General features: G+C 36.6%; 3 protein-coding genes across 3 annotated transcripts; all 3 read right to left on the bottom strand.

The window, feature by feature from the left end:
* Positions 1 to 14,275: 14,275 nt before the first annotated feature.
* On the bottom strand, positions 14,276 to 15,223 carry LOC146487308 (adenosine receptor A2a-like). Its single transcript, XM_085084567.1, has one exon. The coding sequence runs from the start codon at positions 15,221 to 15,223 to the stop codon at positions 14,276 to 14,278; it is 948 nt and encodes a 315-aa protein (XP_084940693.1).
* A 7,804-nt stretch (positions 15,224 to 23,027) lies between these two features.
* LOC146487307 (melanocyte-stimulating hormone receptor-like) lies at positions 23,028 to 23,975 on the bottom strand. Its single transcript, XM_085084556.1, has one exon. It carries the CDS (start codon positions 23,973 to 23,975, stop codon positions 23,028 to 23,030), a length of 948 nt encoding a protein of 315 aa, XP_084940682.1.
* A 2,650-nt stretch (positions 23,976 to 26,625) lies between these two features.
* On the bottom strand, positions 26,626 to 27,680 carry LOC146487306 (melanocyte-stimulating hormone receptor-like). Its single transcript, XM_085085551.1, has one exon. It carries the CDS (start codon positions 27,678 to 27,680, stop codon positions 26,730 to 26,732), a length of 951 nt encoding a protein of 316 aa, XP_084941677.1. The 3' UTR covers positions 26,626 to 26,729.

The raw sequence follows: 27,680 nt of genomic DNA, 5'->3' as shown, positions 1-27,680 counted from the left end.
AAGCTTTTTTCCACACGTTCTCCACAAGTAATTTTTGAAATAAGGTACAAACTTTTGGTTCTGCTGTTATTGCGTAATGTTATTGGTTTAAACTGAGCAAAAATCAATTGCAAGATTAAACCACGATTTGGAAGAATCATATTGTATTGTTACATATTATATATACTGATACTTACTACGTGTTAATTTAGTCGAGTACAACCATTTCGATACCACGTACGATTGGTAATACTGAACTACAGAAACTGAAGGACAAAATATTTGGTAACAACAAACTTCATGAACAAAACATCTGTCGAATTGTATCCTTCGCTGCTTGTCTCACTTCTTTGATCTTCCAGCAGTAAAGAATTGGGTTTAATGATGAATTTAAATAAAGTAAAGTTGATGCGAAATTCAATGTTAGATAAAAAGCTGAAGACAGTTTATTTCGAATCTCTTCATATGCCCAAAGTGCCACTACAATAAATGGTAAATAACAAACAACTAATGTCAACTGCAGCCACAGTGCACTGGATGCTGTCTTTCTGTATCGCGGTATGTTGAGTGGAGTTGTTTGGTTCGCTTGTCCTGTAACATTGTATTGAGCTTGAGTTTGATGATGACGCAGCCTGAGGAAAATCCTCGTGTAAGAGTAGATCGAAACAACTACGCATAACAGTGCAACGGTATGGAAATACCATTCTGATAATGATGTATTCCAAAGAAGCATTAAGGAGCCAACAAAAGAGCTAACCCAAAAAGCAATGACAGTTACATATGTTCTCTTTAAAGTTACAACTTGTCTGTATCTGAGTCCCAACAAAACGGCGAGAAGTCTGTCCTCGCTTATGGCCGTCAGTGTCAACAAAGACACTAAACACAACGTTCGGGTTGTTATGACAAATGTGGCAGCGGTCGAGCGACAAATATCCCACCGTTTGTACACGATAGAAATCCAGCGAGTAACTTGAAAAGGTTCAACAATAAAACCGACACAGAGATCAGTTGCCGCGCTAGGCTTCGGAGCAAGAGTTTGGACGGCGGATGAAGTGAAGACTCTTTGGAAAGAGCGACAAGGATCAGAGTATTTCCCAGGAATGAAGCGATGGACAGAAAAATGTTTAACACTAAAAGGAATATCAGTTGGCTGTGTATTCCTCCAGTTAATTCTGCTGTGCAAAACGGGTATGAAAGTGGTTTTTGTTTTCCGTCTCCAGTATAGTTTATTATTTCACCCATTTTACTTCAGCGGTAACCCAGCTATCAAACAGAGTTTTATCGCTTCTTTATTAGGATCAGAAATTATCTTTATTTGCAAAACATGTCAAATTAACTTAGTATTTTTAATATCTGTTATGAACTTCATATCTCGAAGCTGTTTTAAGGTAAACAAATTAAGGTAGAGCTCTGTTTAATTACTATGGAAATGTTGAAGGTGATGGTCAGCAGCTTAAAGTTTAGTTTTTAAATGTGAGTTTCTACCTGTTAATTGAAAGTAGTGGCAACCATTTAGAACTCTCACAATGTTAAGCTTTTTACAGCTAACGACTTGCGAGTTTAAGCTCCCTCTTGTTTTCCAGTAAAGATGTCAGTAGCCGGTAATAAATTTGATAAAAATTTTTATTTTCTAGCCCACAGGCGCACGGTAAAAATAAAAATTGTAAAAGGGATTATCTGCGGTGTTCATTGTCTTCTTCACGAGAAGTTAGTGCATAAAATTGTTTGACCATTTTTTACCAAAAAATACATTCTGTAGAAATTATGTATCAATGGCGTTCTCGTTTCAGAAATAATTTCTTTGATTGATTTTCGTTGGACAACGCTAGCAAATAATAATCTTTGCTGCTTTGCAAGTTAACTCAGAATATTTAATGAGTTTGCATGTTATGAATTTCATATGACGCAGATGTTTAAATGTCCTCCCAAGTTCTATTAAATGGCCATGAAACATCAGACTTCAATGGAATGCCGCATTGAAAAACGTCAAACTTGAAAGCACAACAAAATTTGAATGAAAGACAAAGCGGCTTTTTTACCGGTTAATTAAACCCACTTTTCTCATTCATACGAACGTTTCTTCCTAATTCTTAATCACTTAGTATTAGCTACTCGGAGCAATTACCAAAGTTTGTTGCTTTCCTTTCGTTATCCCTTCTGATGATGCGACGGATAATGTTCACCTGAATTAAGACCACTTTGCGTTAAATTTCAGTCGATCTCTTCTTCATTGAGCTCCTCATCTTTTATATTTCAATTTTCACATTTTTTGTCGATCAGAGGCGCTTTCCATTTACCCAAAATGGTTGGTTGCAAATTTTAGACAATGTTTGTGTCAGATGGGAAAGGCTATTTTTCCTTCCATGTAAAACTTGCAATCTCATTGGTAACATCAAAGTTAACATTACATAGATGTGATGGCGCATTTATGGTGCAATTAACAATTAAGTGTTTATGGACAATTTGTGCAAATGGAACGGTTTATCCGTTTAATTTGTCCGGATGAAAAGCAAAAGTGGAGTACCTCGGAAGGTCGTCCGTTTGTTTAACCGAGGAAAAATGATTAAATTTTTCTTTCAGCAAATATATATATTTATTTTCTAGCCCACAGGCGCTCGGTAAAAAGACAATTGTAAAAGAAAATTATCTGCGATGTTCACTGTCTTCTTCACGAAAAGTTAGTCGTTAAAATTAAAAATTGAAATTTCTTTGGCCTTTTTAAGAAAAATAAATTTTGTAGAAATTATGTGTCAATGGCGTTCTCGTTTCAGTAATGATTTCTTTGGTTGATTTTCGTTGGACAAAGCTTGGAAGTAATAATCTTTGCTCCTCTTTAAAGGACGAGTAAGTTAAAATCAAGTTAACTCAGTATATTTTATAAGTTTGTTATGAATTTCATATCACGCAGTTGTTTAAATGTCCTCCCAACTTCTATTAAATAGCCATCAAACATCAGACTTCAATGGAATGCCGCATTGAAAAACGTCAAAATCGAAAGCAAAACTTGAATGAAAGACAAACTAGCTTTCACCGGTTAATCAAACCCACTTTCATCATTCGTACAAACGCTTCTTCCTAATTCTTAATCACTTAGTATTAGCTAGTAGGTACAATCACCAAAGTTTTTATTGCTTTCCTTTCATTGTCCCTTCTGATGATGCGACGGATAATGGTGACCCAAATTTAGACCACTTTGCGTTAAATTTCAGTCGATCTCTTCTTCGTTGAGCTGCTAAGCTTATATATTTCAATTTTCACTTTTTTTGTCGATCAGAGGCGCTTTCCATTTCCCAAGATAGTTGGTTGCAAATTCTAGAAAATTTTTGGGTCAGATGGAAAAGGCTAATTTTTCCTTCCTTCAAAAACTTGCAATCTCATCGGTAACATTAAAGTTGACATTACATAGATGTGATGGCGCATTTATGGTGCAATTAACAAATAAGTGTTAATGGAAATTTTGTGCAAATGGAACGGTTCAGCCGTTCAATTTGACCGGACGAAAAGAAAAGAGTGAAGTCGTCCGTTTGTTTCGGAAAATTTCCGTTTGGTCCTTGCGTCAATACTATTTTAATTTATATTTCAACTGGTTAAACCATAAAATTTATCTTTTAAATGTCCGAGTCTTCCGGCTGTTAACTGAAATAATAGCAACTATTTAAAACTCACAAAATGTCACGGTACAGACCGCTTGTAAATAAATTTTGAATCAACGGTATTGAACTAATGACTTGTGTGTTCCAACTCGTTTGGTTTTAAAGACGATCAGCCTGAAATAATTTTGAAAACATGTTTTCAGTCAGAAGACATTCACATCTTTTTTTTTTCTGTGTGTGTGTTTTTTTTTGTCAGCGAACTGACAATCTTAGCATAATTCTTGGTTATTAAAGCATCTGACCACACAGCAGCTCAATTTTCACGTTGGACTGAAGGGAAGGATCCAAATTTCTTTTAAACTTGCATACATATTTAATTCCAAACTCATAGACACGTGCATGGCATAGAGCAAAATAAATTGTAAAAAATAGCATTTGTTGTTCACTTCTTTTTCAGGCAAAAATAAGACATGGTTCAAATTGAAATGGAACAAAACTCACGTGTTAAAAATCTCACATACGGTTTTTAGGTAACCGGATGCCCTGAAGATATTTTTCCTGGGCTTTTCTCCAGTGAATTTGGATCGCGATTTTTAACGACTTAATGTCTTGGAGAAAATTCCGCATGTCTTAAACACGTTTCATTTTTCTTTCCTGTAAAATAACTGTAAACTTCAATTATTAACCTTTAAAAAATATATGGTTTACCGAGTTTTATGCCAGCTGCGAGAGTACTACTGGAGTGTTCGTTGTTTTGAAGCAAAAAACACTGCAATTATATGAACTCCGCCGCATCTCGTGGGTTTGAAAGCTACCATCAAGCTGGGAATGGCTTGAAAAAAAAAGCCGTTTTCGAGCAGTTTGACTGCTTTTGATCAGGTTCCATTCATATACAGAAAAGCATTCACAGCAATTAAATGAAAGACAGTCCTGCAAACTGCTCGAGAAGTCATTGAATTCGGGCGTTTTTAACCGCGGAAAATCCCACTTCAAAATTTACGAGTTGCTAGAGGTGCCAGGATGTGTTGAGTGAAAAACAACTAACGTCAACCACAAACACAGTGCAATGGACGATGCCTTTCTTCATCTAGACTTTTTCAAAGTCCGTTTTCGTGAGAGCCGCGACTTCGTCGCTCGCCGGTCAATCTTTCGGCGCATAAGAAGACGACTTGAGCCGGCAAGTCAATTTTGCTTCGCGCTTTGTTCAGTGAAATTGCTTGCCTGGATTACCCATCAGCATAGGCCTTATCACGGTTTTGAAGGGTAGGCAAACAGGCTTGAAATAACAGTGTTTGTATGGAAATCCAATGTCAAATAATTTTCATAAAACATCGCTTCTGAAAAATTCATAAATTGGAAACTTTTGGCATTAGGAAAAGGATTTTAAGAACAAAATTAGAGGGATGTAGCTGTGACAGAAAGCGTCCAGTCGTGTTTTGAACTTTCCATACATTTGTCTGTAAAGCGAACCAGCCGTGAACTGCTACTAAAAACAGTTCGCGGGAAAAAATACAGCTCCTTTATCTTCTTACTTGGAACAGTCGCTCAATAAAATGAAGAAAAACGTGTGACTTTGTTCCTCTCGTGTCGTTTTGAGTGGTCATTTCTAATAGCAGCGACGGTTCAAATCAATAACTGTTAAAAATTTATTAACTCGACATTCACTTAGCTAATCTTGCTGACTTGCACGTAATCCAGGCCAGGCATTTCGGTATGGAATCGTGCGCGAACAGGGCGTTTTAGGAAACTGTAAATAGTGAAAAGTACTGCTTGTGGGCCAAGCAACGACTACCCTGGTGATGCAGACCTTGTCCAGCTTAAAGAATGTACAAGAGATGCGAGAGCCCATCTCGCCAGCTTTAGTTTTTTCCGCGAAAAAAAAGACGTTCAAGTACTAGAGTCAGTTTTTTTTTGTAACTTCCAGTGATACAGATCCTGGAACGTCGACGTTTTCTCGAAAATCTATCCATAACCACCATCCCCACAATTAAAATATAAAAAGCGTATATTTAAGGGCATAGTAGTGAATTCCAAACCAACCACCAACCCGTCCTCCCCCTCCCCTCCTCCCTGGCAATAAGTGTCAATAATATTGTGTTTCAGTTTACTTTCCTAAACCGTTTGGGTTTTCCCGTTGTTCCTACCAGTTTGTTTCAATTCCCGAGAAGATAGGAATCTTACCAGCTTTGGTCTGTCTGGTAATGGCCACAAAAACACGGATACTAACTTATTACTAGCGCGAGCGGGTGAGGGCCGTATTTTACCTATTCGTTTTTCTAATTTCAGATTTAATGTTATTAATTTTTTTCACTGGGGTAACAATTCCTATGTTTTCGGGAATTGAAAGAAACTAGCAGGAACAGCGAGAAAACCCAAACGGTTTAGGAAAGTAAACAATAACCACTATATCGCTGGGTGGTGTGGGTGGGAGAGGGGGAGGGGGAAGGTCGGGTTGGTGGTCGGTGTGAAATTCACTACTATGCCCTCAAATATACAAAATTTATATTTTTAATTGTGAAGATGGTGGTTATGGATAGATTTTTCACCGATCCAGGATCTGCATTACTGTAAGTTAAAAAAAACTGACTCTAGTACTTGAACGTCTATTGTTTCGCGAGAAAAAAGAAAGCTGGCGACATGGGCTCTCGCATCTCTTTTATATTCTTTAAGCTGGACAAGGTCTTCATCACCAGGTTAGTCGTCGCTTGGCCCACAAGCAGTACTTTTCACTATTTACAGTTTCTAAAAACGCCCTGTTCGCGCAGGATTCCATACCAAAATGATATGCCTGACCAGGATCACGTGCGCGCCAGTCAGATCAGGTAAGTGAATATTGAGTTACAGTTGTTCTGTAACACTTATTGATTTGAGCCGTCGCTGCTAAAACGACAACTCAAAACAACACGGCAGGAACAAAGTCACACGTCTTTCTCCATTTTATTGATCGACTGCTTCATTTAAAGAAGATAAAGGGGCTGTAAAGTTTGATTTGCCGTACTTTTGCCTGCGACATCGAAGGGTATGCAAATTTGTTGCACATGTTTCGTAGGATAATTGACCAGAATGAATATGTATTCTTTACAGCAGAATAGGAAAGAAATCTGGGATCGAAAAACATTCAATGGCTGTCTTCAGTCAGTCTGATTAGTTTTAGGGCCCAACATGTGATGTTTGGAAACATTCATGGGCTCCAGATGTCAAGTGTTTGTGAATCCGTTTTTGATCTCATAATCCGTAACGTGATTGTGAGCCGCGAGTATTGCACGCATTTTCGATCTTCCCTGAGTGAGAAAGAGTGTGAATCAGAGCTTGAAACTTGGAACAAATAAAGTTCTTTTCTTCGTCTTTTGAGATATGAAATTTAATTTAGAGAATCAAAATTAGATACCAGAAACACTTTTATTTTAATGAAAATAAGGATTAGTTTCAAGGCCACTTTGAGTAACGTCACAAACCTGCATGCTTTAGAAAGCAGCCAGCGAGTTTGGGATATTTATTGTTTCAATTTTCTTTAAAGATGGTTGGTCTAGGTGTGTGTAAATTTTAAGTTCATTGGGTTATTTTTGACCGTGAACGGGGCTTCGTCCTTTGACCTAAATTTTCGCGGTTTTCATCGGCTCGTGACCGCTCCTGGGCCGCATTTCAAACTCCTACAATTTTCTCTAAAAATAAAATATCTTGGAACTTCAAAATATGTTTGTCGAAAATAGTTAATCCAAGGGTATCCTCAGACGAAATATCAGAAATTCGACCAAATGGTCGCGGAAATGCAGTTCTCGATTCTTACAGGCAGCCGCTCTTAAGAATTGGTTCATGCTTAGCGTGCGTATATGCATTAATCTATACAGTCATTTCAACTAATGTTGTCGGTTCAAAGCATGAAGCTAAAAGACAAGACCGAAGGTTTACGTGGGATTTTTATGAATAGATTCATCAAAATTAGTCATGCCTGGAGAAAACAATAGGTTGTAATTAGCAGTACAATGACCTGCACGTGTAGGGATGATTTTGATGAAATTATTCATAAAAAATAATCCCACAAAACATTGCGGTCTTGTCTTTTAGCTTTATTTTGATCCGACAACGTTAACTGAAATAGCTGTATACGCAGAGCTAAAAGCATAAACCAATTCTTTTATAACATAGTGAAAATAAAGTAAATGATTCTTGGGAAACAGGTTTTGTTCCAGATTAATTTCAAAATTCTCTGTACAAAAAAAAGGCGAAAATGGTTTCGCATATCGGTTTGATCTTAATGTCTCATTAAGCTTCAAGCTGTTATAAATATGCATTTTTTATGGTGGTGTCTCTCTGTAAAAGTTTTTTTTATAACATAGCGCGCACATGCTTCCCCCATCAGACTTGCACACGTCATCGGATGGACGCACGGCCGTGCGTATGTTGAGAAATGTACCATGATGACGCCAATAGGAATAAGATTAGGATGCACGCGCGCTGTATTGTAACTATAAAACGTTGGCTACTTCTGGTGGTAGCTTTTATTTGTTAACACAATGCTTCTTGTTCCTAGTGAACACCACAAGATGATAATTGTTGATTAAACCAAAGAACATTTTATTTTCTAGCTAGCCCGCAGAAGGTTAGGTTCCCTAAATTCAAATTCAAATTTCCTCTCACTCTGTGTAAAAATTACATACAACGTTCTCAACTGAGAAAGGTGTAAGTCATCGCATTTTGAAACGATAGCTCAAAATTTGAATGGATTGTTTGACGTTCCAAGGCTATACTCCACAATCGCGAGATAAACAAAACAATTAAGGTTTTGCTTATGATGACGTTTTCGTTCCATAATTACTTTTTTTGAACTTCCTCTTTTATTTTATTATAAAATTATAAAATATTTTTAATTTTAAACGACGTCGGTTTCTCGAAAATTCTTTTTTCAGACCAAAAAGGAAACCCCATTTTTTTTCCTTACCATAAGTTACCTTACTTCTTAATTACATCCATTTTGATATCACTGGTGATCCTTGGAATCTGATTGGTCCAAAATGGTGCAATTTATTCCCAAATTGCACTATTTTTTGCTCTAAATCGCATCCTTTCCTTAGCCCATCAAAATGGAAATGAAGTAACACAAATAGAATATTAATATTGACAATGATACTCTGTGATTTCAAAATGGATGTAATTAAGTGGTAATTGAACTTCGTGTCGTGCAATTTTGGTCTGAAATCATACTTGTGATTTCAAATCAAACTCGCGCTGCGCGCTCGTTTGATTTTGAAATCACGCGTATGATTTCAGACCAAATTGCACTCCACTCAGTTCAATTACCAATGTATATCACCCGACTGTGGACTCTCAGGCTAAATATTTTCTGGAATTTATAAGACATAAGTTTATTTCACATTAACATTACTTAGATCGTGGTCCGATGAAAATGAACTGCCAATTTTAAACTGCCACAAAAAGACTTGATAACTACTAACTTGATGAACAAAAAACGCTGTCTTACTGTATCCTTCATTGCTTTTCTCGCTTCTCTGATCTTTTCTAAGGGGTAAAGAAGCTGGTTTGAATGCGAGATCAAATAAACTAATGCTATTTGACATTCTAATCCAAGAACAAAAGCCAGAAGACAGTTTACTTCGAAATTCTCAAAACGTAAAAAAAATAGCACAACAATATACGTTGAATGACAAATAACAACTAATGTCCACCTTAGCTGAGCTAAAACGTTTAAGCTGTAAAACGAAGAATAAAACCTTATGTTATCTACGTATCAACAGTTGCTTTCCGTCTGTGAAACCCTACTGCAGATATTTATAATAAATGCTTTCTCTGCTTTATGGGCCGAACGCTTATTTCATCGTAAGATAAACTCGCAAGTAGCGGCAAAGAAGGAATGTTTTGGTGCTTTCATTGGGCTAATTTCTCAATCAATGTATCTTGGCCTTCTCGTGGCTGCACCCTTGTGGCTTCTTACGTAAGGTTGACTGTTCCCAACCTTACTTGGACGGTGATAATCATTGATGCTGAGACACTACTTTAATTTTAAACAATCATGTGAAAATGAAATGACGGCAGAGAATAGAAAGTTGAAGCTTTTTTCGACTCGTTTTCAATTGTCATTTTTTTCAACAAATAAACAAACAAACGTTAAGTTTGGTATTGCTATTATTGTGTAAAACTAGTTTCAAACTGACCAAAACTCATTTGAAACATCGGCTAAACACTTAGTTTCCAAAAATCATATTGTATTGTTACATATTACATATACTGATACTTACACATGTTAATTTAGTCGAGTACAACCTTTTGGATAGCACGAACGTTTGCTGAAACTGAAGTACAGAAACTGAAGGCACAAAACATTTGGTAACAACAAACTTCATGTACAAAACATCTGTCGAATTGTTCTCTTCACTGCTTGTCTCACTTCTCTGATCTTCCAGCAGTAAAGAAGAGGGTTTAATGATGAGTTTAAATAAAGTAAAGTTGATGTAAAACTCAATGCCAGATAAAAAGCTGAGGACAGTTTACTACGAATCTCTTGAATTGTCCAAAGTGCCACTACAATATATGGTAGATAACAAACAACTAATGTCAACTGTAGCCACAGTGCACTGCACGCTGTCTTTCTGTATCGCGCTATGTTCAGTGGAGTTGTATGGTTCGGTTGTCCTGTAACATTTTCTTGAACTCGATTTTGATGATGACGCAGCCTGAGGAAAATCCTCGTGTAAGAGTAGACTGAAGTAACTACGCATAACAGGATAACGGTATGGCTATACCGTGATGATAATGAATCATTCCAAAGGAAGATGGTGGAGCCAACAAAAGAGCTAACCCAGAAAGTAAACACAGTTACATATGTTCGCTTTAAAGTTACAACTTGTCTGTATCTGAGTCCTAACGACAAGGCGAGAAGTCTGTCCACACTGATGGCCGTCAGTGTCAATAAAGACACTAAACACAACGTTCTGTTTGTTATGATGACTGTGGCAGTCGTCGAGCGACAAACATGCCACCGTTCGTACACGACAGAAATCCAGCGAGTAACTTGGAAAGGTTCAACAATAATACCAACACAGAGATCAGTTGTCGCTAGGCTACGAAGCAAGAGTTTGGACGGCGGATGAAGGGAAGACTCTTTGGAAATTAACGCATTTCCCAGGAATGCGGTGATGAACAGAAAAATGTTTAAAACTGACAGGAATATCAGTTGGTTGTGTATTCCTCCAGTTATTTCTGCTGAGCAAAACGCAAGTGATTTTTGTTTTCTGTCTTCAGTATAGTTTGTTATTGCGGCCATTTTACTTCCGTGGTAACCCAGCTATCGAACTTAGTTTTATCGCTTCTTTATAAGGATGAGAAATTATCTTTATTTGCTAAATATGTCAAATTAACTGAAAATTTAATATATATTATCAGCTTCATATCGCGCAGCTGTTTTTATTAATGATTAAAAAACGAGCAGGAGTATTTTATCGTGTTTATTGGTTTTAGACCCGATAAAACACGTGCTGCGAGTTTTTTCAACGGCTTCAAAAATATTCCTAAAAAAGCGTGTGTCAAGAGAGTTCATAAAAATTATGCTTTTGTGAACGTTGGATATTAGCATACGAGAAAAACACCGCACACTAATAAAGAGTGTTTTATTAGCTGAGCAAACACTGCATACTAATGGAAGTGTCTTATTAGTTGTTAAAACACCGAATACTAATAAGTAGGAGGTTTATCGATATAAAGTTACTACACGTGATGTCGTATCGACCATTTGATAGGTCAATGGGCTTATGAATTATTACTCAGTTTTTGAAGGTAAACAGAAGAAGGTAGCGTTCTGTTTAATAATTGTGAAACTGATGAAGGTGATAGTCATCAGGTTACAGTTTAGTTTTTAAATGTGTGTTTCCGCCTGTTAATTGAATGTAGTGGCAACCATTTAGAACTCACACAATGTAAAGCTTTTGACAACAAACGACTTGCGTGTTTAAACTCGCTCTTGTTTTCCGGTAAAGTTGTCAGTAGCCGGTAATAAATTTGATAACAATTTTTTAGTCACAAGACATTCACAACTGTTTCTGATAGTTTTCGGTAGTGAATAAAACATTTCTTGTTCATGTAACAACCCACGATAGCAGATGAACCATAGATCTTAGTAAGTAAAGGATAAGAAAAAACAGACCCTAAATATTCAGTTCATAATTGAGAAAAATGATCCAATTTTCCTGTGAGCAGATAAGTATATTTATTTTCTAGCCCACAGGAGAAGTTAGTGGATAAATTGAAATTGAAAACTTTTTTTCAACAAAAAAATATGTGTCAACAGCGTTCTCGTTTTAGTCATACTTCTTTGGTTGATTTTCGTTGGACTAAGCTAGCAAATAATAATCTTTCTTTTTTCTAAAGGAAAGTACCGTTCAAATCAAGTTAACTCAGTATATTTCATGAGCTTGTTATGAATTTCATATCGCGTAGTTGTTTAAATTAAATGTTCTCCCAAGTTCTATTGAATAGCCATCGGAAACATCACACTTTGCCCAATGAAATGCCGCTCTGAAAAAAAACATCAAAATCGAAAGAAAAACTTGAATAAAACACAAACCAGCCTTCACCGGTTAATTAAACTCACTTTTATCATTTGTACAAACGTTTTTTCCTAATTGTTAATTACTTAGTATTAGCAAGTCGGAGCAATTACCAAAGTTTATTGCTTTCCTTTCATGATCGCTTCTAATGATGTGAAGGATGATGGATGATGGATGGCTGACGGATGATGACCACTTTGCGTTAAATTTCAGTCGATCTCTTCTTCGTTGAGCTCTTTAGCTTTTATATTTCAATTTTTACTCTGTTTCTCCGATCAGGGGCGCTTTCCATTTACCTGAAAGAGTGGGTTGCAAATTCTAGAAAATTTTTGTGTCAGATGGGAAAGGCTATTTTGCCTTCCTTGCAAAACTTGCAATCTCATTGGTAATATTAAAGTTGACATTACATAGATATGATGGCGTATTTATGGTGCAATTAACAAAAAAAATGTTAATGGAAATTTTGTGCAAATGAAACGGTTCAACTATTTAAGTTGACCGGATGAAGAGGAAAAAGTGGAGTACCTGGGAAGGTCGTCCGTTTGTTTCGGGAAATTTCCGTGTGGTTCTCGTGTCAGAACTATTTGTATTTCAACTGGTTAAAACGAAAAAATATATTTTAGATGTCCGAGTCGTCCGGCTGTTAACTGAAATAACAGCAACTATTTAAAACTCACAAAATGTCACGCTACAGACCGCTTGTAAATAAATTTTGAATCAACGGTATTAAAGTAATGACTTGTCTGTTCCAACTCGTTTGGTTTTTAAAAACGATCAGCCTGATCTAATTTTGAAAAAATGTTTTCAGTCAGGAGACATTCACATCTTTTTTTTCAGCGAACTGACGATGTTATTTGGCAGATGGACAATAATTCTTGGTTATTAAAGGATGTGACCACACAGCAGCTTAATTTTAACGTTTGACCCGAAGGAAAGGATCAAAATTTCTTCTAAACTAGCACACATATATATTTCCCAGCCCACACACATGTGCATGGTAATAAGAAAAATAAATTTCAAAAATTGGGTTTGTTGTTGATTTCCTTTTTCTCGTAAAGGTAGTGCATAGCATAAAAATTAAAATTAAAATTTCCTTTCGTTTTTTTTTAAACACGGCGTGTAGAAATTGCCATTAACTTTCTCCCTTAATAATTGCTTTTATTGCTTCTCCTAGCTAGGACACAGGACACATTAGGACGCGTGCCACACATGAACCCAGCAGATGGCCTACAGTTCGTCTTTAGTGGTAGAGAATCCAACCGGTTTGCCAAAGGTCATGCTTTTGATTCCCGTCGGAAATTCAGGGTTTTATTCTTTCTTCCATGCTCGTGAAAAGATAAACATTACATCATCCTTGCTGTTCAGTTTTTGTTTTTAAGTTATTTGTTAAAATTTAACTTCAAATTCAAATTTTATGTATCTCTTTTCAACACTGATTGTGTATTACACCATGATGTTTAGCAGTAAAGAGAAAATTCATTACCTATCTACGTATCAAGAGTTACTTTCCTTCTGTAAAACCCTACTGTAGAATAAATGCATTTAGAATAAATGTTTCTCTGCTTTGGGAGCTCTAAGCTTATTTCAACCAGGAATAAATTCGACAATCGCAAAGAAAAAAATGCTTTGATGCTTACACGCGGCGAAATTCTTGATCAACGGCGTAAACTGGGCTTCTTGTGGCTACTTGCGTAAGACTGCTCGCAGTCCGACTTCGATAGCTATGATATTTATGCTGGACAACTGTGTACTTAAACGTCCAAATCATGTAAAAAGAACTGAAAAGACGCCAGAGCGAAATAGAAAGCATTTTTTATAAATTCCTCTTTACTAGTTAGTCCTTCAGAAATAACTTTTTTGTTTCTTTAACACGTTATTTTAGAAACCGCTCGTTCTTACTTAGCAAAATATCAATTGCATTACGAGAATTCAGTTTTCGAAGAATCACACTTTATTGCCATCTTTTACCTAGGTGAATTAATGTAGTAATGTAAAATTCTTTCGATGGCGCTTTTGGTGAAACTGAACTAAGGCACTGAAACGCATACTTGGTAACTCCAAACTTCATGAACAAAGCAACTGTCTGGAGATAAACGACCAATTTCGCTAAACTACCGAGTTTAAAGTGAGCACACTTCGTAATTACTAACTTGATGAACAAAAAAGCTCCCTGACTATTTCCTTCACTGCTTGTCTCACTTCTCTGATTTTCCAGCAGTAAAGAAATGGATTAAGTGACGAGTTAAAATAAACTAAAGTTACTGTAAATTGCAGTGCAAGATAAAACGTTGAAGACTGACTTCTTCGAATTTCTTTAACTGCCAAAGGCGCCGCTACAATAAATGGCAAATAACAAACAACTAATGCCAACTGCAGCCATAGTGCACTGGACGCTGTCTTTCTGTATCGCGCTATGTTCAGTGGAGTTGTTTGGTTGGGTTGTCCTGTAACATTGTCTTGAACTTGAGTTTGATGATGACGCAGCCTGAGGAAAATCCTCGTGTAAGAATAGATGGAAACACCTACGCTTAACAGTACAACGTTGTGGCTATACCACGATGATAATGAATCGTTCCAAAGGAAGGTTATGGAGCCAACAAAAGAGCTAACCCAGAAAGTAAACACAATTACATATGTTCGCTTTAAAGTTACAACTTGTCTGTATCTGAGCCCTAACAACAGGGCGAGAAGTCTGTCCACACTTATGGCCGTCAGTGTCAACAAAGACACTGAACACAACGTTCGGCCTGTTATAGCAAGTGTGACATGCGTCGAGCGACAAATATCCCACCTTTCGTAAACGACAGAAATCCAGTAAGTAACTTGAGAAGGCTCAACAATTAAACCGACCCACAGATCAGTTGCAGCTAGGCTTCGAAGCAAGAGTTTGGACGGCGGATAAAGTGAAGTCTCTTTGAACAGAGCGAAAAGGATCAATGTATTTCCCAGGAATGCAGTGATGGACAGAAAAATGTTTAAAACTGAAAGGAATATCAGTTGGCTGTGTATTCCTCCAGTTAATTCTGCAGAGCAAAATAGTTCTTCAAGTGATTTTTGTTTTCCGTCTCCAGTATAGTTTGTTATCTCACCCATTTTACTTCAGTGCTAACCCAGCTATCGAACTGAGCTTTATCGCTTCTTCATTAGGATAACAAATTATCTTTATTTGCAAAATATGTCAAATTAACTGAAAATTTTTAATATCTGTTAAGAGCTTCATATCGTGCAGCTGTTTGAAGTAATATTTAAGAAACGAGCAGGAGTGTTTTATCGTGTTTAACTCCACGAAGCGCAGCCGAGAGGTTTAAGACCCGATAAAACACGTGCTGCGAGTATTTTGAAGCGCTACAAAAATATTCCTGGAAAAGCGTGCGTGAAGAGAGTTCATAAAAATTATGCTTTTGTGAACGTTGGAAATTAGCATACGAGAAAAACACGGCATACTAATAAAGAGTGTTTTATTAGCTGATAAAACACAGTATACTAATGAGAAGTGTTTTATCAGCTGTTAAAACACCGAATACTAAATAAGGAGGAGTTTTATCGATATAAAGTCACTACACGTGATGTTGTATCGACCATATGATAGGTCAATGGGGTTATGAATTATTACTGAGTTTTTGAAGGTAAACAGAAGAAGGTAGTGTCTGTTTAATAACTATGAAACTGATGAAGGTGATAGTCACCAGGTTACAGTTTAGTTTTTAAATGTGTGTTTCCGCCTGTTAATTGAATGTAGTGGCAACCATTTAGAACTCACACAATGTAAAGCTTTTGACAACAAACGACTTGCGTGTTTAAACTCGCTCTTGTTCTCCGGTAAAGATGACAGTAGCCGGTAATAAATTTGATAACAATTTTTCAGTCACAAGACATTCACAACTGTTTCTGATAGTTTTCGTTAGTGAATAAAACATTTCTTGTCCATGTAACAACCCACGATAGCAGATGAACCATAGATCGTAGTTAGTAAAGGATAAGAAAAAAGCAGACCCTAAATATTCAGTTCATAACCAGTCATAACTGAGAAAAATGATCCAATTTTCCTGTGAGCAGATAAGTATATTTATTTTCTAGCCCACAGGAGAAGTTAGTGGATAAATTGAAATTGAAAACCTTTTTTCAAGAAAAAAAATGTGTCAACAGCGTTCTCGTTTTAGTCATATTTCTTTGGTTGATTTGCGTTGGACTAAGCTAGCAAATAATAATCTTTGCTTCTTTCTAAAGGAAAGTACCGTTCAAATCAAGTTAACTCAGTATATTTCATGAGCTTGTTATGAATTTCATATCACGTAGTTGTTTAAATTAAATGTTCTCCCAAGTTCTATTGAATAGCCATCGGAAACATCACACTTTGCCCAATGAAATGCCACTCTGAAAAAACATCAAAATCGAAAGAAAAACTTGAATAAAACACAAACCAGCCTTCACCGGTTAATTAAACTCACTTTTATCATTTGTACAAACGTTTTTTCCTAATTGTTAATTACTTAGTATTAGCAAGTCGGAGCAATTACCAAAGTTTATTGCTTTCCTTTCATGATCGCTTCTAATGATGTGAAGGATGATGGATGATGGACGGATGACGGATGATGACCACTTTGCGTTAAATTTCAGTTGATCTCTTCTTCGTTGAGCTCTTCAGCTTTTATATTTCAATTTTTACTCTGTTTCTCCGATCAGGGGCGCTTTCCATTTACCTAAAATAGTTGGTTGCAAATTCTAGAAAATTTTTGTGTCAGATGGGAAAGGCTATTTTGCCTTCCTTGCAAAACTTGCAATCTCATTGGTAATATTAAAGTTGACATTACATAGATATGATGGCGTATTTTTGGTGCAATTAACAAAAAAAAAAAACGTTCATGACAATTTTGTGCAAATAGATCGGTTCAACTGTTTAAGTTGACCGGATGAAAAGGAAAAAGTGGAGTACCTCGGAAGGTCGTCCGTTTGTTTCGGGAAATTTCCGTTTGGTTCTCGCGTCAGAACTATTTGTATTTCAACTGGTTAAAACGAAAAAATATCTTTTTAATGTCCGAGTCGTCCGGCTGTTAACTGAAATAACAGCAACTATTTAAAACTCACAAAATGTCACGCTACAGACCGCTTGTAAATAAATTTTGAATCAACGGTATTAAAGTAATGACTTGTCTGTTCCAACCCGTTTGGTTTTGAAAGACGATCAGCCTGATCTAATTTTGAAAAAATATTTTCAGTCAGAAGACATTCACATCTTTTGTTAGCTTTTTTTTTCAGCGAACTGACGATGTTATTTAGCAGATGGACAATAATTCTTGGTTATAAAACGATATGACCACACAGCAGCTTAATTTTAACGTTTGACCCGAAGGAAGGGATCCAAATTTCTTTCAAACTGGCATACATATTTATTTCCCAGCCCACAGACACGTGCATGGTAATAAGAAAAATAAATTTCAAAAATTGCGTTTGTTGTTCATTTTCTTTTTCTCGTAAAGGTAGCGCATATCATAAAATTCAAACTCAAATTCAAAGTTCCTTTGGTTCTTTTTAAACACGGCGTGTAGAAATTGCCATTGACTTTCTCCCTTACCAATTGCTTTTATTGCTTCTCCTAGCTAGGACACAGGACACATTAGGACGCGTGCCACACATGAACCCAGCAGATGGTCTACAAGTTCGTCTTTAGTGGTAGAGAATCCGACCAGTTTGCCAAAGATCATGCTTTTGATTTCCGTCGGAAATTCAGGGTTTTATTCTTTCTTCCATGCTCGTGAAAAGATATTAACATTACATCATCCCTGCTGTTCAGTTTTTGTTTTTAATTTTTTTCAAGTTATTTGTTTAAATTTAACTTCTAATTCAAATTTTATGTATCTCTTTTCAACACTGATCGTGTATTATACCATGAAGTTTAGCAGTAAAGAGAAAATTCATTATCCTATCTACGTATCAAGAGTTACTTTTCTTCTGTAAAACCCTACTGTAGAATAAATGCATTTAGAATAAATGCTTTCTCTGCTATGGGAGCTGTAGGCTTATTTCAACCAGGAATAAATTCGACAATCGCAAAGAAAGAAATGCTTTGATGCTTACACCCGGCGAAATTCTTGATCAGCGGCGTAAACTGGGCTTCTTGTGGCTACTTGCGTAAGACTACTAGCAGTCCGACTTCGATAGCCATGATATTTATGCTGGACAACTGTGTACTTAAACGTCCAAATCATGTAAAAAGAACTGAAAAGACGCCAGAACGAAATAAAAAGCTTTTTTTAAAATTCCTCTTTACTAGTTAGTCCTTCAGAAATAACTTTTTTGTTTGTTTAACACGTTATTTTATAAACCTCTCGTTCTTACTTAGCAAAATATCACTTGCATTACGAGAATTCAGTTTTCGAAGAATCACACGTTTTTGCCATCTTTCACCTAGACGAATTAATGTAGTAATGTAAAATTCTTTCGATGCCGCTTTTGGTGAAACTGAACTAAAGCACTGAAACGGATACTTGGTAACTCCAAACTTCATGAACAAAGCAACTGTCTGGAGATAAACGACCAATTTCGCTAAACTACCGAGTTTAAAGTGAACACACTTCGTAATTACTAACTTGATGAACAAAAAAGCTCCCTGACTATTTCCTTCACTGCTTGTCTCACTTCTCTGATCTTCCAGCAGTAAAGAAATGGATTAAGTGACGAGTTAAAATAAACTAAAGTTACTGTAAATTGCAGTGCAAGATAAAACGTTGAAGACGGACTTCTTCGAATTTCTTTAACTGCCAAAGGCGCCGCTACAATAAATGGCATATAACAAACAACTAATGTCAACTGCAGCCACAGTGCACTGGACGCTGTCTTTCTGTATCGCGCTATGTTCAGTGGAGTTGTTTGGTTGGGTTGTCCTGTAACATTGTCTTGAACTTGAGTTTGATGATGACGCAGCCTGAGGAAAATCCTCGTGTAAGAATAGATGGAAACACCTACGCTTATAATTAACAGTACAACGTTGTGGCTATACCACGATGATAATGAATCGTTCCAAAGGAAGGTTATGGAGCCAACAAAAGAGCTAACCCAGAAAGTAGACACAATTACATATGTTCGCTTTAAAGTTACAACTTGTCTGTATCCGAGCCCTAACAACAGGGCGTAAAGTCTGTCCACACTTATGGCCGTCAGTGTCAACAAAGACACTGAACACAACGTTCGGCCTGTTATAGCAAGTGTGACATGCGTCGAGCGACAAATATCCCACCTTTCGTAAACGACAGAAATCCAGTAAGTAACTTGAGAAGGCTCAACAATAAAACCGACCCACAGATCAGTTGCAGCTAGGCTTCGAAGCAAGAGTTTGGACGGCGGATAAAGTGAAGTCTCTTTGAACAGAGCGAAAAGGATCAATGTATTTCCCAGGAATGCAGTGATGGACAGAAAAATGTTTAAAACTGAAAGGAATATCAGTTGGCTGTGTATTCCTCCAGTTAATTCTGCAGAGCAAAATAGTTCTTCAAGTGATTTTTGTTTTCCGTCTCCAGTATAGTTTGTTATCTCACCCATTTTACTTCAGTGCTAACCCAGCTATCGAACTGAGCTTTATCGCTTCTTCATTAGGATAACAAATTATCTTTATTTGCAAAATATGTCAAATTAACTGAAAATTTTTAATATCTGTTATGAGCTTCATATCGCGCAGCTGTTTGAAGTAATATTTAAAAAACGAGCAGGAGTGTTTTATCGTGTTTAACACCACGAAGCGCAGCCGAGAGGTTTTAGACCCGATAAAACACGTGCTGCGAGTATTTTGAAGCGCTACAAAAATATTCCTGGAAAAGCGTGCGTGAAGAGAGTTCATAAAAGTTATGCTTTTGTGAACGTTGGAAATTAGCATACGAGAAAAACACGGCATACTAATAAAGAGTGTTTTATAAGCTGATAAAACACAGCATACTAATGAGAAGTGTTTTATCAGCTGTTAAAACACCGAATACTAAATAAGGAGGAGTTTTATCGATATAAAAGCACTACACGTGATGTTGTATCGACCATATGATAGGTCAATGGGGTTATGAATTATTACTGAGTTTTTGAAGGTAAACAGAAGAAGGTAGTGTCTGTTTAGTAACTATGAAACTGATGAAGGTGATAGTCACCAGGTTACAGTTTAGTTTTTAAATGTGTGTTTCCGCCTGTTAATTGAATGTAGTGGCAACCATTTAGAACTCACAATGTAAAGCTTTTGACAACAAACGACTTGCGTGTTTAAACTCGCTCTTGTTTTTCGGTAAATATGACAGTAGCCGGTAATAAATTTGATAACAATTTGTCAGTCACAAGACATTCACAACTGTTTCTGATAGTTTTCGTTAGTGAATAAAACATTTCTTGTCCATGTAACAACCCACGATAGCAGATGAACCATAGATCGTAGTTAGTAAAGGATAAGAAAAAAACAGACCCTAAATATTCAGTTCATAACTGAGAAAAATGATCCAATTTTCCTGTGAGCCAATAAATATATTTATTTTCTAGCCCACAGGCGTTCAGTAAAAAGAAAAATTGTAAAAGAAAATAATCTGCGGTGTTCATTGTCTTCTTCAGGAGAAGTTAGTGGATCAAATTGAAATTGAAAACCTTTTTTCAACAAAAAAATATGTGTCAATGGCGTTCTCGATTTAGCAACATCTCTTTGGTTGATTTTCGTTGGACTAAGCTGGCAAATAATAATCTTTGCTTCTTTCTAAAGGAAAGTACCGTTCAAATCAAGGTAACTCAGTATATTTCATGAGTTTGTTATGAATTTCATATCACGTAGTTTTTTATATTAAATGTTCTCCCAAGTTCTATTGAATAGCCATCGGAAACATCACAATTTGCCCAATGAAATGCCGCACTGAAAAACGTCAAAATCGAAAGCAAAACTTGAATGAAAGACAAACCAGCCTTCACCGGTTAATTAAACTCACTTTTATCATTTGTACAAACGTTTTTTCCTAATTGTTAATTACTTAGTATTAGCAAGTCGGAGCAATTATCAAAGTTTATTGCTTTCCTTTCATGATCGGTTCTAATGATGTGACGGATGATGGATGATGGACGGATGACGGATGATGACCACTTTGCGTTAAATTTCAGTCGATCTCTTCTTCGTTGAGCTCTTTAGCTTTTATATTTCAATTTTTACTCTGTTTCTCCGATCAGGGGCGCTTTCCATTTACCTAAAATAGTTGGTTGCAAATTCTAGAAAATTTTTGTGTTAGATGGGAAAGGCTATTTTGCCTTCCTTCCAATACTTGCAATCTCATTGGTAACATTAAAGTTGACATTAGATAGATGTGATGGCGTATTTATGGTGCAATTAACAAAAAAAGTGTTAATGGAAATTTTGTGCAAATGGACCGGTTCAACCGTTTAATTTGACCGGATGAAAAGGAAAAAGTGGAGTACCTCGGAAGGTCGTCCGTTTGTTTCGGGAAATTTCCGTTTGGTTCCCGTGTCAGAACTATTTGTATTTCAACTGGTTAAAACGAAAAAAAAATATCTTTTAAATGTCCGAGTCGTCCGGCTGTTAACTGAAATAACAGCAGCTATTTAAAACTCACAAAATTTTACGCTACAGACCGCTTGTAAATAAATTTGGATTTAACGGTATTAAAGTAATGACTTGTCTGTTCCAACTAGTTTGACCACACAGCAGCATAATTTTAACGTTTGACCCGAAGGAAAGGATCCAAATTTCTTTTAAACTAGCATACACATTTATTTCCCAGCCCACAGACACGTGCATGGTAATAAGAAAAATAAATTTAAAAAATTGCGTTTGTTGTTCATTTTCTTTTTCCCGTAAAGGTAGTGCATAGCATAAAATTCAAATTCAAATTTCCTTTGGTTCTTTTTAAACACGGCGTGTAGAAATTGCCATTGACTTTCTCCCTTAATAATTACTTTTATTGCTTCTCTTAGCTAGGACACAGGACACATTAGGACGCGTGCCACACATGAACCCAGCAGATGGCCTACAAGTTCGTCTTTAGTGGTAGAGAATCCGACCGGTTTGCCAAAGATCAGGCCTTTGATTCCCGTCGGAAATTGCTCGTGAAAAGACAAACATTACATCATCCTTGCTGCTCAGTTTTTGTTTTTAATTTTTTTTAAGTCATTTGTTTAAATTTAACTTCAAATTCAAATTTTATGGATCTCTTTTCAACACTGATTGTGTATTATACCATGAAGTTTAGCAGTAAAGCGAAAATTCATTATCCTATCTACGTATCAAGAGTTACTTTCTTTCGGTAAAACCCTACTGTAGACATTAAGAGTAAATACTTTCCGTCTCTGCTTTGGGAGCCGTAGGCTTATTTCAACCAGAAATCAATTCGACAATCGCAAAGAAAAAAATGCTTTGATGCTTACACCCGGCGAAATTCTTGATCAACGGCGTAAACTGGGCTTAATTGTGGCTACTTGCGTAAGACAACTTGCAGTCTAACTTCGATAGCTATGATATTTATGCTGGACAACTGTGTACTTAAATGTCCAAACCATGTAAAAAGAACTGAAAAGACGCCAGAACGGAATAAAAAGCTTTTTTTAGAATTCTTCTTTACTAGTTAGTCCTTCAGAAATAACTTTTTTGTTTGTTTAACACGTTATTTTATAAACCTCTCGTTCTTACTCAGCAAAATATCACTTGCATTACGAGAATTCAGTTTTCAAGGAATCACACTTTATTGCCATCTTTTACCTAGATGAATTATTCTAGTGATGTAAAATTCTTTCGATGCCGCTTTTGGTGAAACTGAACTAAAGCACTGAAACGGATACTTGGTAACTCCAAACTTCATGAACAAAGCAACTGTCTGGAGATTAACGACCAATTTCGCAAAACTACCGAGTTTAAAGCAAACACACTTCGTAATTACTAGCTTGATGAACAAAAATGCTGCCTAACTATTTCCTTCACTGCTTGTCTCACTTCTCTGATCTTCCAGCAGTGAAGAATTGGATTAAGTGACGAGTTGAAATAAACTAAAATTACGGTAAATTGCAGTGCAAGATAAAACGTTGAAGAGGGACTTCTTAGAATTTCTTTAACTGCCAAAGGCGCCGCTACAATAAATGGCATATAACAAACAACTAATGTCAACTGCAGCCACAGTGCACTGGACGCTGTCTTTCTGTATCGCACTATGTTCAGTGGAGTTGTTTGGTTGGGTTGTCCTGTAACGTTGTCTTGAACTTGAGTTTGATAATGACGCAGCCTGAGAAAAAACCTGGTGTAAGAGTATACCGAAGTAACAAGGCACAACATAATAACGATATGGAAATACCATGTTGATAACGAATCATTCCAAAGGAAGATTGTGGAGCCAACAAAAGAGCTAACCCAGAAAGTAAACATAATTACATATGTTCGCTTTAAAGTTACAACTTGTCTGTATCTGAGTCCCAACAACAGGGCTAGAAGTCTGTCCACACTTATGGCCGTCATTGTCAACAAAGACACCATGCATAAGATTTGGCCTGTTATGACAAATGTGGCATGCGTCGAGCGACAAATATCCCACCGTTCGTACACGACAGAAATCCAGTAAGTAACTTGAGAAGGTTGAACAATAAAACCAACACAGAGATCAGTTGCCGCTAGGCTTCGAAGCAAGAGTTTGGACGGCGGATGAAGTGATGTCTCTTTGGAAAGAGCGACAAGGACCAACGTATTTCCCAGGAATGCGGTGATGGACAGAAACATGTTTAACACTGAAAGGAATATCAGTTGGCTGTGTATAACTCCAGTTAATTCTGCTGAGCAAAACAGATGTGGAGGTAATTTTTGTTTTCCGTCCCCAGTATAGTTTGTTATTGCGACCATTTTACTTCAGTGGTAACCCAGCTATCAAACTGAGTTTTATCGCTTCTTTATTAGGATCAGAAATTATCTTTATTTGCAAAACATGTCAAATTAACTTAGTATTTTTAATATCTGTTATGAACTTCATATCTCGAAGTTGTTTTAAGGAAAACAAATTAAGGTAGAGCTCTGTTTAACAACTATGGAAATGATGAAGGTGATGGTCAGCAGCTTAAAGTTTAGTTTTTAAATGTGAGTTTCCACCTGTCAATTGAAAGTAGTGGCAACCATTTAGAACTCTCACAATGTTAAGCTTTTTACAGCTAAAGACTTGCGTGTTTAAGCTCCCTCTTGTTTTCCAGTAAAGACGTCAATAGCCGGTAATAAATTTGATAAGAATTTTTCAGTCATAAGCCATTCACAACTGTTTATGATAGTTTTCGTTAGTGCATACTATGTTGTCCATGTAACATCCCACGATAGCAGATGAACCATAGATCTTAGTTATAAGAAAAAAAAAACAGTCGCTAAATGTTCAGTTTTTAACTGAGGAAAAAATGATCAAATTTTTCTTTCATCCAATAAATATGTTTATTTTCTAGCCCACAGGCGCACGGTAAAAATAAAAATTGTAAAGAGATTATCTGCGGTGTTTATTGTCTTCTTCACGAGAAGTTAGTGCATAAAATTGTTTGACCATTTTTTACCAAAAAATACATTCTGTAGAAATTATGTATCAATGGCGTTCTCGTTTCAGAAATAATTTCTTTAATTGATTTTCGTTTGACAACGCTAGCAAATAATAATCTTTGCTGCTTTGCAAGTTAACTCAGAATATTTAATGAGTTTGCATGTTATGAATTTCATATGACGCAGATGTTTAAATGTCCTCCCAAGTTCTATTAAATGGCCATGAAACATCAGACTTCAATGGAATGCCGCATTGAAAAACGTCAAACTTGAAAGCACAACAAAATTTAAATGAAAGACAAAGCGGCTTTTTTACCGGTTAATTAAACCCACTTTTATCATTCATACGAACGTTTCTTCCTAATTCTTAATCACTTAGTATTAGCTACTCGGAGCAATTACCAAAGTTTATTGCTTTCCTTTCGTTATCCCTTCTGATGATGCGACGGATAATGGTCACCTGAATTAAGACCACTTTGCGTTAAATTTCAGTCGATCTCTTCTTCATTGAGCTCCTCATCTTTAATATTTCAATTTTTACATTTTTTGTCGATCAGAAGCGCTTTCCATTTACCCAAAATGGTTGGTTGCAAATTTTAGACAATGTTTGTGTCAGATGGGAAAGGCTATTTTTCCTTCCTTGTAAAACTTGCAATCATCAAAGTTAACATTACATAGATGTGATGGCGCATTTATGGTGCAATTAACAATTAAGTGTTTATGGACATTTTGTGCAAATGGAACGGTTCAGTCGTTTAATTTGTCCGGATGAAAAGGAAAAGTGAAGTACCTCGGAAGGTCGTCCGTTTGTTTCGGGAAATTCCCGTTTGGTCCTCGTGTCAGGACTATTTGTATTTCAACTGAAATTAAACCGGAAAATTTATTTTTTAAATGTCCTAGTCTTCCGGCTGTTAACTGAACTAATGGCAACTGTTTGAAACTCACTAAATGTCACGCTACAGACCGTTTGTAAATAAATTTTGAATCCGCGGAATGAAACTAATGACTTGTGTGTTTCAACTCGTTTGTTTTCTAAAGACGATCAGCCTGAAATAATTTGAAAACATATTTTCAGTCCGAAGACATTCACAACTTTTTGATATTTTTCGTCAGCGAGCTGACAATGTTAGATAGCCCATGAACAATAATTCTTGGTTATTAAAGGATCTGATCACACAGCAGCTTAATTTCCGCTTTATGACTGAAGGAAACGATCCAAATTTCTTTTAAGCCAACATACATATTTATTTCCCAGCCCACAGATACGAGCAAAGTAAAAGAAAAACAAATTGCCAAAAAATTGTCTTTGCTGTTCATTTTCTTTTTCTCGTAAAGGTTAGTGCATCGTTTAAATTGAATATCAAATTTCCTTTGTGTCCTTTTAAACATGTCATGTAGAAATTGCAAATGACGTTCTCCTTTAATAACTGCTTTTATTGCTTCACCTATCTAGGACACAGGACACATCAGGGCGCGTGCTTCATATGAGCCTAGCAGATGGCCAAGAAGTTTATCTTCAGTGGTAGAGAATCCAACCGGTGTGCCAAAGGTCACGCATTTGATTCCCGTCGGAAATTCAGGGTTTTATTTCTTTCTTTCTGTTCATGAAAAGATAAACATAACATCATCTTTGCTGTTCAGTTTCTGCTTTTAATTTGTTTCAAGTTGTTTGTTTCATTCCAATTCAAATTTCATGTCTATCTTTTCAACACTGAATGTGTAAGATATCATGAAGTTAAGCCGTAAGGCGTAAATTCATTATAAATCCTACGTATCAACAGTTCTTTCTTTCTGTAAAAGTTAGTCTTTGAGAATTGACTTTTTTGTTTCTTTCACCCGTTATTTCATAAACCTCGCGTTCTTACTGAGCAAAATTTCAATTGCGTTACGAGAACTCAGTTTTCGAAGAATCACACTTTATTGCCATCTTTTACCTAGATGAATTAATGTAGTAATGTACGATTCTCAGTTCGATGCCGCTTTTGGTGAAACTGAACTACAGAAAAAGGCATACTTGGTAACAACAAACTTCATGAACAAAGGATTCCGCTAAACTACCGAGTCTAAAGCAAACACATTTCATAATTACCAACTTGATGAACAAAAAGGCTGCCTAACTATTTCCTTCACTCCTTGTCTCAGTTCTCTGATCTTCCAGCAGTAGAGAATTGGATTAAGCGACGAGTTGAAATAAACTAAAGTTACTGTAAACTGCTGTGCAAGATAAAACGTTGAAGACGGACGTCTTAGAATTTCTCTAACTGCCAAAGGCGCCGCTACAATAAATGGCAAATAACAAACAACTAATGTCAACTGCAGCCACAGTGCACTGGATGCTGTCTTTCTGTATCGCGCTATGTTTAGTGGAGTTGTTTGGTTCGGTTGTCCTGTAACATTGCCTTGAACTTGAGTTTGATGATGACGCAGCCTGAGGAAAATCCTCGTGTAAAAGTACATCGAAGTAACAAGGCACAACATAATAACGATATGGAAATACCATGTTGAAAATGAATCATTCCAAAGGAAGATTGTGGAGCCAACAAAAGAGCTAACCCAGAAAGTAAACATAATTACATATGTTCGCTTTAAAGTTACGACTTGTCTGTATCTGAGTCCCAACAACAGGGCGAGAAGTCTGTCCACACTTATGGCCGTCATTGTCAACAAAGACACTAAACACAACGTTCGGCCTGTTATGACAAATGTGGCAAACATGGAGCGACAAATATCCCACCGTTCGTACACGACAGAAAACCACTGAGTAACATGTAAAGGTTGACTAATGATACCGACACAGAGATCAGTTGCCGCTAGGCTTCGAAGCAAGAGTTTGGACGGTGGATGAAGTGAAGTCTCTTTGGAAAGAGCGACAAGGATTAACGTATTTCCCAGAAATGAAGCGATGGACAGAAACATGTTTAACACTGAAAGGAATATCAGTGGGCCGTGTATTCCTCCAGTTAATTCTGCTGAGCAAAACAGATGCGCAAGTGATTTTTGTTTTCCGTCCCCAGTATAGTTTGTTATCTCACCCAT

Source organism: Pavona decussata, unplaced genomic scaffold, assembly GCF_977016875.1.
Source record: "Pavona decussata unplaced genomic scaffold, jaPavDecu1.1 SCAFFOLD_16, whole genome shotgun sequence".
NCBI classification, from domain to species: Eukaryota; Metazoa; Cnidaria; class Anthozoa; order Scleractinia; family Agariciidae; genus Pavona; species Pavona decussata.
This window is presented reverse-complemented; position numbering and strand designations above follow the sequence as displayed.

Excerpts from the sequence above, each read along its gene's own strand:
- LOC146487308 (XM_085084567.1), bottom strand. The coding sequence starts at position 15,223 with ATGGGTGAGATAACAAACTATACTGGAGACGGAAAACAAAAATCACTT.
- LOC146487307 (XM_085084556.1), bottom strand. The coding sequence starts at position 23,975 with ATGGTCGCAATAACAAACTATACTGGGGACGGAAAACAAAAATTACCT.
- LOC146487306 (XM_085085551.1), bottom strand. The coding sequence starts at position 27,680 with ATGGGTGAGATAACAAACTATACTGGGGACGGAAAACAAAAATCACTT.